At 36.7% G+C, this 11,161-nt stretch overlaps 1 protein-coding gene across 8 annotated transcripts in view; it reads right to left on the bottom strand.

Annotated features, from left to right (window-relative positions):
* The window catches only part of NCK1 (NCK adaptor protein 1), an 86,995-nt gene that overhangs the window by 19,839 nt on the left and 55,995 nt on the right, over positions 1–11,161 (bottom strand). For all 8 annotated transcript variants that reach the window (XM_009446477.4, XM_063805190.1, XM_054680272.2 and 5 more), the window contains 1 exon segment: positions 1,032–1,275. In XM_009446477.4, coding sequence (XP_009444752.1) covers positions 1,032–1,257 — 226 coding nt within the window. In that variant the 5' untranslated portion in view covers positions 1,258–1,275.

Genomic DNA, 11,161 nt, shown 5'->3' with positions numbered 1-11,161 from the left:
CAATAATGTTGAATAAGAATAAAAACTAAGCTGGGCATGGTAGTAAGCATCTGTAGTCCCAGCTACTCAGGAAGCTGAGGTGGGAGGGTTGCTTGAGCCCAGGAGTTCAAGTTTGGCCTGGACAACAGAGCAAGACTCCACCTCTACAAAACCATAAAAAAAAAAAGTAAATAAAAACTAATGTAAAGTAGTGAGTCAACAGTATTTCATATTTGTCAGTCATGCTATATTGCTCCCAAACTGTCTGCACAAGGAGAAATTGTACTTTTCTTCTACATATAGACAAAGAACAATTACGCAAATAGCATGTTTGCCTGAATACCAAAAATGAAATTCTGTCCCTCCCAATTCCTTCCTGTCAGCTAAGGAGAGTTTAATTTTTTTTTTTTTTTTTTTTAAAGAAGAGGCCATTCCTTGCCCATGCATATTTCCTTCCTATCAGCTTAGCCAAGTCCAGTGTGAAGTGGGCTCCACTGTCTCAGGCCCTAACGGAGGGCCAGTAAAAATAAAAAACAAAAACTTTGGAGAAATAAAGGGAAAAAGAGAAACAAAATAGAAAAGAGCTCTGTAGGTGCTAATGTACAGTAATGATCCACAGTTCTCTTATCAAATAGAAAAATAAAATGGAGGGTTTTAAGTGAAGTTCAAAACATAAGGTCATTAGATGTTAAAATTCATTATGTGCCATGTACATAAGTTGCCTTGGTGCCAAAGAGGCAATTCTGCCTATAAGTCTAAACTCCAACAGTGATTCATGGTTCAAAAAGCCCCTGCCAGAAGGTGAGAGTTAGTTCTACTCATTGGTATCACTCTGCCTTGACTTGGAGCATGGGCCTAGATTTACAGAAACTGCATGTTAACACTTATGACCTTCATTGGTCTTCTGGGTTGACCACCTGCTATGACTCAAACTTACCTAGCCCTTGCCTTTTCAAGTCAATTATGCACACTGCTGCCAGAATTATGTACAAAGAACTAAGTTGCAGGTTTCATTTAAAACAAAGTTGCTTTTCTTTTAAAAAATATCTTACCTAAGGTATCCTTTAGGTTTTTCACAATAGATGCTTTCCGAGCACTGTTTTTCCTTTCCACATAGTTAGAAGGCACAAAACCTGTTTTATTCATGGAATTTCGAACTCGCCACCAGGACTTAGAATCATCCAGAAGCCATAATCTCTCATTCTTCTTGATGTCCAACTCTTGCTCTTGTTGGGCCACATAATCAAATTTGGCTACTACCACCACTTCTTCTGCCATCTTTCAGCAGCTTCAGCACTGTAAACACATGGAAAATATTTTTATGTAAGGTTGAGGTAGTATTAGTTCACATGCTTTTCAAAAGAGACACACCTAAAAATCTAAAGACATAAAGATGAAAAGTAAAAAATATGGAAAAAAATACATGAGGCAAATAGTAATTTAAAGAGACTGTGACTGTATGGCCGTGCGCAGTGGCTCATGCCTGTAATCCCAGCACTTTGGGAGGCCAAGGCAGGCAGATCACTTGAGGTTGAGTTCGAGACCAGCTTGGCCAACATGGTGAAACCCCATCTGTACTAAAATACAAAAATTAGCTGGGCGTGATGGTGCACACCCGTAGTCCCAGCTACTCAGGAGGCTGAGGCATGGGAATCGCTTGAACCTGGGAGGCGAAGGTTGCAGTGAGCCGATATCGCACCACTGCACTCCAGCCTGGCGACAGAGGGAGAATCTGTCTCAATCAATCAATCAACCAATCAATAAAGAGACTGGTGTTGCTCTATTAGTATCAAACAAAACTTAAAGGGCAAAAACCATTACTAGCAATAAAGTTCACTACCCAATGAAAAATGTTCTACTCAATTACAATATCTAAACTTCTATGTACCTAGTAACAAGATAGTTTCAAAATATGTTGACAGAACCACAAGGAGAACTTGACAAACCCATTATCACAGAGGACAATTTTTAACATATTATCAGAGTAACAAAACAAAGAAATAAAAACGGCCAGGCCTGGTGGCACACACCTGTAATCCCAGCACTTCGGGAGGCCGAGGCTGGTGGATCACCTGAGGTCAGGAATGCAAGACCAGCCTGGCCAACATGGTGAAACCCCATCTCTACTAAAAATACAAAAATTAGCTAGGTATGGTGGCGCACACTTGGAATCCCAGCTACTCAGGAGGCTGAGGCAGGAGAATCCCTTGAACCTGGGAGGCGGAGGTTGCAGTTAGCCAAGATCGTGCCACTGCACTCCAGGCCTGGGTGACACAGCCAGACTTGGTCTCAAAAAAATAAATAAATAAATAAAAACATTATTAAGGCTAGAGAAGAACTGATATCACAACCAGCAAGTCTGATTTAATAGACATATACAGAATATTGCTTCCAAATAGAAAACAAATGAAACACATACAAAAATCAATCAAATGCCAGGCCATAAAGAATGTCTCAATGTTCACGTAACTGATATCCTACAACCACATTCTCCAACAACCATAACAAAAAGATAACTTTTGAAATACCACGTTTGGAAACTTCTAAAAACTAATGAATCTAAGAAGAAATCATATTGAATTTTGAAAATACTTAGAAGTAAATAATTTTAAAAACTATACATCGAACTCTGTGGGATGCAGCAAGAGGAGTGTATATAGATAGTTTTTTAGTTTTAAATAGTAACATTAAAAAACAAAAAGAGCGGCTGGGCGCGGTGGCTCATGCCTGTAATCCCAGCACTTCAGGAGGCTGAGGCGGGTGAATCACAAGTTCAGGAGATCGAGACCATCCTGGCTAACACGGTAAAACCCTGTCTCTACTAAAAATACAAAAAAATTAGACAGGCGTGGTGGCGGGTGCCTGTAGTCCCAGCTACTTGGGAGGCTGAGGCAGGAGAATGGCTTGAACCCGGGAGGCGGGGCTTGCAGTGAGCCGAGATCGCGCCACTGCACTCCAGCCTGGGCCGCAGAGCGAGACTCTGTATCAAAAAATAATAATAATAATAATAATAAAATTTAAAATAAAATTTTAAAAAGAGCTAAAAATAAATTAATGAACTGAGTATCTATCTTAAGCAGTTAGAAAAGTTAAAGAAACATTAGAAAAACAAATCCAACTAGAAAATGAGCAAAAAAACATGAAGAGGCATTCACTGAAAATTTACAGATGGCAAATAAGCAGATGAAAAGGTATTCATCATTAGCTATTAAAGAAATGCAAATTAAAACCACATTGAGATGTCACTACATACACTTGTCAGAATGGCTAAGAGTGGTAATACCAAATGCTGACAAGGGTAAGTTGAAATTGGATCACGCATATACTGCTGATGAGAATGTAAAATGGTACAGATACTCCACAAAATTGTCTGACAGTTTCTCATAAAACTAAACATGCAACTACCATACAAGCTAGCAACTGCACCCCTGGGTATTTATCCCAGAGAAATGAAAATTTATGTTCACATTTTACATGAATGTTAACAGCAACTTTATTTCTAACAGTCAAAAACCGGAAACCACCCAGATGTCCTTCAACAGGCAAATAATTAAACAAACTGGTACGTTCATACCAAAAAGAACAATTGATGCACAAAACGACCTGGATGAATCTCCAGGGAATTATAACTGCTCAGTGAAAAAAGCCAATCTCAAAGGTTAACTATATGACTCCATTTATATAACACTCTCAAAATGATAAAATATGGAAATTAGAAACAGATTAGTAGTTGCCAGGGTTAACGGGGCAGCAGGAACAGGAGGGAAGTAAGTATGACTATAAAAGGGCAATATGAAGAAATTTTGTAATATTCTTGTGATATTGTACTATACTTCTGCCAGATGTATTGCCACTGGAGGAAAGCATACACTGGATCTCGCAGTAAGTTCTAAAGTTTCTCAGAATTGCATGTGGATCTATAATGATCTCAAAATAAAAAGTTTAATTAAAATAAAAACTGAAAGAGAAAACACAAATAGTCAAAAAATATTCAAAAGATCCTGAATATCTTTATAATTAAAGAAATGAAAACTAAACTGAAATACCACACTTTACCTATCAGGGTGACAAAAGTATTACCAATATTATCTAGTCCTCCCCAGAATGTACAAAAATAGCATTCTACTTCATTACTGGTATAATAACTAAAAATTTATATAATGCTTTTAAGTTTTATAATTATGGCACTTTTCAACATTTACAGAAGAGAATAGTATAATGAATCCTATACCTATCACCCAATTTTATCAATATTATGCCTTGTGGTTCAGCTATCCCCCTAATTTTTGGTGGGGGAACTGGAATCCCATGATTTCATTAAGCACTAACAGATTTAAAACCCATACCCCTCAAAAATGAACAAATCAAGGGCTCCTGACCTTTTCCCCTTTTTAACCCATATATGCCGGAGGTTGCAATTTTTTGTGTGAAAAATCAGACCTTGGTGATGACCTTGAGCATGATATAAATAACTCTCACAAGCTTAGCGTTCCAATAATGGAACACTAGGCACAAATGGGTTAAGCCATGGACCTCCCCTCCTCCTGCCTTATGGCAGTGTGGTGAAACATAGAACCTCTACTCACAATGTTTCTGATGCATAAAAATATATAAGATTGCAAACAAGTCAATTATACTAAAATTAAATTATCAGTATATTTTCAAAAGCTCATTTTGAAAAGGTGTTTCTTTATTAAGAACTCCTGCAACACTTATTTCATCTAATGCTAATATTCAATTTTTGCTAAGTGTATTTTTTTAAACATTCTTACAGTTGGTGTGAACTGGGATCCAAACTAAGTCGATATATTGCACTTAAGCTAACATGTTTTAAGTCTCTGACACTGTTCTCTTTCCCCACTCTATGTCATTTATTTAAGAAGCTGGCTTCACTTGTCCTGTAGCATTTCCCACATCGTGAATTTGGCTAGTGTATATTTTCATGGTGTTCCTCTATCCCCCCTATCTCCTATAAACTGGTAATTATTTCTAGAGGCTTTACTTTTTCTAGGTTGTTTTGTCATTGTTGCAAGAATAATTCGTTAAGTATTCTTGTGTACTTGTTATTGCCATTTATTAGGAGGCACATTATGTCTGCCTGAACAATTTTCTGTGATGTTAAGACTGAATGGTAGATTTGTAGCACTGAACTGATTTATCCATTATTATAAAGTTCCCCCATCAAACCTCTACCCAATGGTTTTACCTGCCACTGATGATCACTGCCTAGATCAACTATTTCAAAAATGATGATGTGCTAGCTCTACCTGCTTTCAGAAACTGTGATTATTCTCAAAGGAAAATTTTGCTTATTGTTCTATTACCCTAAAACATAAAACCTTACAGAAAAGGTAGAATATATACTTCTGTGTGGTTATGACACCAACTGGATGTAGAGTTAGGCTCACTTGTTTTCATTTTTTGAAGATCACTTTATTTTCCCTTTTTAAAATGTAATTGTTTCATAATTATGTAAAACATTTGGATGGTTCTAAAAGCTAAACTATCAAGCAAGGTAGATGTTTAAATATCAAACATGTTTGAACATTATGTTTGATATTGTTTATATGAATGTTTAAACATTAAATATGCTTAAATATCAAACATATTTAAAACATTTAGAGAGGTCTTCTTCCATACCTTCTCTTTTCTCTCCCCTCTCCCATCCACCCCACTGGACAGCCATTTATTTATTTATTTATTTATTTATTTGAGACGGAGTCTCGCACTGCACTGTCACCCAGGCTGGAGTGCAGTGGAGCGACCTTGGCTCACTGCAAGCTCCGCCTCCCAGGTTCATGGCATTCTCCTGCCTCAGCCTCCCGAGTAGCCGGGACTACAGGTGCCCGCCACCATGCCCAGCTAATTTTTTTGTATTTTTAGTAGAGACGGGGTTTCACTGTGTTAGCCAGGATGGTTTCGATCTCCTGACCTCGTGATCCGCCTGCCTCGGCCTCCCAAAGTGCTGGGATTACAGGCGTGAGCCACCGCGCCCGGCCTGGACAGCTATTTATTTGTTTTGGTTTATGTTTCTATTTTTTTTTAAATAATTTAAGGAAAGTATTCAAGAAAAATATATAAGAAAATTGAAAATTCTAATTTTTATCTACCCCCACAACAAAACATACACACACACATGCACACAGGCGCGCACACACACACATACACATAGGCATAGACTATATTGCCTGAATCTTTTCATTTTCGGTTTAACAATCTATCCTTAAGATCATTCCACAGCAGCATATGAGACTTCCTTTACTAATACATCTACTACTTCTAACAATTGCAGAGTGCGTCATCATTATGTAAGTAGCACTTTCTTCAACTAGACCTTACTGATGGTCAATGGGTTGTTTGTAATTTTCTGGGATTAAATAGTGCTGCAATGAACAGCCTCATACATGTGTCATTTTGATTTTCTGTTAGTGTACCTTTGGGTTGGAATCATAGAAGAATGTTGAGTTACAGCTAAAGTTTGTATAATTTTGTGAGATATTGCTAAATTCTGTATTCATAAACTATTTTTAAAAACTCCTAACAATATATCAGTGATTATTTCCCCACAGCCTTGCCAACAAACTATGTTGTCAATCTTTTGGATTTTTGCCAATCTAATAGGGGAGAAATAGTATTTCAGAGTTGTAATTTGTATTTCTCTTATTACAGTGATTTCTTTTCCCATATTTAAGGGACATTTACATTTGTTTTTCTGTGTAAAGTGCTTGTTCATATCTTTTCCCCATATCCTAGAATAATGACTCCAACTCCATCAAGTTCCTTACCTGAAAAGGCTCCACACGGCCAGAATTTACTGTTTGTTCCAGCCAAAACCTGGTGATAGGCAGATGGTCACCTGAACCCCCATTTAGAGCAGTTACCTTAGAAAGCTTGAAATTATAAATCCTTTCTCTGTCCCTTTGTGACTTAAATCTTCTACCATCAAGAACTATCTTCCCAAGGACCTGAGAACTACCTCTTTGGAATGCAAACAATCAAAAAGATAACTTTCACTTTTGTTCCCAGTCCCTGGCGAGAGGGTAAGGGCCAAACATTGGTGGGCCTAATTTGTACCACCACCTCCTGTCATAAATAATAAGTTTGTTTCTCTTCCAGATAAATGCCAATAACAAACCCAGATGGCCTACTCACATGGACCACCTATTGCCCTTAAAAACCACTCAGTGGCCGGGCGCGGTGGCTCACGCCTGTAATCCCAGCACTTTGGGAGGCCGAGGCAGGCAGATCACGAGGTCAGGAGATTAAGACCATCCTGGCCAACATGGTGAAACCCCGTCTCTACTAAAATACAAAAAAATTAGCTGGGCGTGGTGGTGCGTGCCTGTAGTCCCAGCTACTCAGGAGACTGAGGCAGGGGAATTGCTTGAGTCTGGGAGGCGAAGACTGCAGGGAGTGAGATCACGCCACTGCACTCCAGCCTGGTGACAGAGACAGACTCCGTCTCAAAACAAAAACAAAAACAAAACAAAAAAACCATCTTTCTTTCCCTTAGCAGTATCTTTCCCTTAGCATACTCAACCTTTAAAAAAGTCCCTTCCCCTTTTGTTTTGGCAAAAGTGAGTTGAGTTCACACTGGACACTCTTCCCTACTGCAATAGTTACTGAATAAAATCTGTCCTTACCATTTTAACTAGTGTCCAGTTTATCTTCGACATCTATAATTCTAGTTATGGACCAACACAAGTACTGGGCTCTCCCAAATTGGACATGCATAGAATATCCAAAGAAGCATCACAAAGGCACTAAGAAATGAAGTACAATATAAACACCACTCAAGCCCCACACATCCCTGCATAAAGCAAAGATGCAAATACCACAGCAAAAGTTTAGAAAATGAAACCAATATTGGAACTACTGCCCACAGTTCCTCCGCTTCCTAGATCCTATGTCTTACTTTTTCTTGCTTTACCCTCATTTTGCTGGAGCACGTCCTCTAGTTGTTTCCTGAGTTAAAAATATATTGGAATTAAATTTTTTAGAATGCATATCTGAAAGTGATTTCGTTCTCTCATACATGACTGGTAGTTTGGCTATCTATATACAGGGGAGTTACTGTTTAATGGGTACAGAGTTTAAGTTTTGCAAGATGAAGATTATTCTGGAAATAGATGGTTGTACAACAATGTGAATGTACTTAATGCCAATATTTCTAGCCAGGTGAACCAGGAAGAGGAGTCATAATGGATTAAGGTCCATCTTAACGACCTCATTTTACCTCAGTTACCTCTTTAAAGACACTATATCCAAATATAGTCACATTATGAACTACTGGGGGTTAGGACTTCAATGTGTGAATTTTTGAAGGGACAAAATTCAGTTCATAACATTTGTTTTTACCACAATTTTTTAGAAATTTAAAAATATGATTACAATCAACTATAAGGCCATTTATGTTTAATTCCCATATAGTATATAAGACTTAGATCAATTAATGTACTTACATGTTTGCTGTGTTAATTATGACAATAAATTCATTATGTTACATGTTTCCATAATTGGTGGTTTATATCTAATTGCTCATAATTTAGCAAGATTATTGCTCTTACGTTTGTAGTCACATAATGGCTTCTTTCTTTAGATAAAATGTAATAATCTTCAGATTATAGGATGATGATACTGATCTTGGATCAGTTTATTATAGTTCAGAGGGGTAATAAGTAATATTTTGTAATGCCTAACAAAATAATCATATAGACAGTAATGTCTTATATACCTAAGATATTTATAAGTTTGTCAAAGAAACAGAATTATAGTTGAGGTTTTTTTAAGAGCAAACTTTTTGCTTATCTTTCTTTATTCTCATTCCTTTGCTCTGTCTCCTAGTCTCCACTAACTACTCAATAAACATTTGTTGAGTGAATAAATGAATGAATTGTGCTATGCACAGCACTTTTGCCTTTGTCATTATTTTGTGCCTTCTCATATTGGGGATGATTTCAAAGTGATATTTCCAAAAGTGGACAGAATTAGATGGAATTTTATTTGACCTACAATATTTTAGAAAAAAAGAAGAAAAACTTAATTTTTAAGTAGCCTTTATTTCTGACTAGCCTGTAATTTTTTGTTTTCCCAGTGGTGGGATCTGTTTCATTAGTTGTTTCATTAGTAAGAGTATTTACCAATTAAAATTACTTGATGAGATACTAGGGTTTAAAAAGCTGAAGAGAATAAAATCATCTTATGAATTGCCTTGTCTTTTTGCATTACTTACAGCATATCCAAGTTAGTTAATTGGGGACTTTCTCCCCCTTCATTGTTTACTGTGAGATCTGTACCCCAACCAAACTTCCGGACTTAGTCACTTGGGTATTGTTACTTAGCTGATTCTTATCAGAAGCAGGAAATTGTCAAGTTATGTGTTAAAGTACAACAGAATCTAAAACTGAACAAGAGATTTCCCTTTAGAATTTTATTTTATTGCTAGCTGGTTCCTTACATTTTCCTTAGGGTATAACTACTGACTTGCCAAAAAAGGTCATATTTATCATGACCTTATATACACAGCAAACAGTACCCTTCCTCAGAGTTTACAAATTATACACAATATGACTGATTAAATGATTTGACAAACTTTGTGTCATTAATATATAGCTATACCTATAGAATTTATAAAAGTAGTTTGGGAAAGAACATGTGTTCAGGTGTTTTGTCTAGCATTATTCATGTATTTACATTAGCAGTTCTCTAAGAAAGGGTTACTAAAGTGGATCTCTTAAGGGGTCTACGGAGCCAAAACTATTTTCATAATACTAGGATGTTAATTTCCCTTTTCACTAGAGATTCCAGAGGCTACATGAAATTCAATTACATTGTCAGTATTTGTAAGATCTACAAAACTGTCAATATATATTGAGGAATGATACATAATAGATGGATAAAAATAGGGCCATATATTTTTTTGCTGTTTATTTTACATACAGTAAGATTTTCACTGTTTGTTGTGAATAAAATTTGACAAACATTTAAGAGTTATGTAATCACTGCCACAATCTAAATAAGAAAATAAGAACAGTTCTATCACTCCCCCTCAAGAAAAAAAAAAATTGCTTTATGCTTTGTATTCAAACCCATCCCCAACCATTAATCTGTGACAACTATTGATCTATTTTCTGTCCCTATGTAGTTTTGCCTTTTCCAGAATGTTTTATGCAGACGCTGAGTCTGGCTTTTCCAGTTAACATAATGCATTTGTTTCATTTGTGGTGTTGTGTAAATCAGTAGTTCACTCCTTTTTAGTGCTGAGTAGTCCATTGTACGGACGAACCATCATTTATTTAATGAGAACTTTATAAATTTCAAGAAAAACTAAGTTAAACAAGAAAATAAATTTAATCATAGGAGGTGAGCCAGTAATGAACAATACTCACATGGTTACACGGTCATTAGTGAAAACACTGAATATATATCACTTTATCAAGAAAATGAGGCCAAGAAAGGTTACATGAATCAATACAGTTGGCCCTCAGTATCTAAGGCAGGAGTGTCCAATCTTTTGGCTTTCCTGGGCCACAACGGAAGAATTGTCTTGGGCCACACATAAAATACACTAAACTAACGATAGCTGATGAGCTTAAAATAATCACCAAAAAATCTCATCATGTTTTAAGAACGTTTATGAATTTGTGTTGGGCTGCATTCAAAGCCATCCTGGGCTGCATGCAGCCCGCAGGCCACAGGTTGGATAAGGTTAATCTAAGGGAAATCAGTGCCAGTTTCCTCCTCCCCAATACCAAAATCCAGAGATGCTCAAGTCTCTTACATGAAAATGGCCTAGTACTTGTACATAACCTATGCACAACCTCCTGTATACGTTAAGTCATCTCTAGATTACTTGTAATACCTAATATAATAAAATGTGAATAGTTGTTTCACTGTATTGGGTTTTTTGTTTGTATATTTTAATTAGTGTATTTTTTTTTCCAGAATATTTTTTACCTGTGGTTGGTTGAATCTGTGGATGCAGAACCCAGAGATGTGGAGGGCTGACTGTATCTTCATTTATCTTAATAGAAATGAACTAAGAGATAATATGTATATATTATTTAGATATGTATCTATAAAGAATATCAGAAGAAACCTAGCTATACATTTAGCCAACTCTTGCTGGATCAATAAAACCACCCATCTTTTCACTTTACAAACTCTAAGCTCCCAGAATGCT

The sequence above is a fragment of the Pan troglodytes genome, chromosome 2 (genome assembly GCF_028858775.2).
Source record: "Pan troglodytes isolate AG18354 chromosome 2, NHGRI_mPanTro3-v2.0_pri, whole genome shotgun sequence".
NCBI classification, from domain to species: Eukaryota; Metazoa; Chordata; class Mammalia; order Primates; family Hominidae; genus Pan; species Pan troglodytes.
The sequence above is the reverse complement of the archived record's forward strand: the minus strand, read 5'-3'. Positions and strand labels throughout refer to the sequence as shown.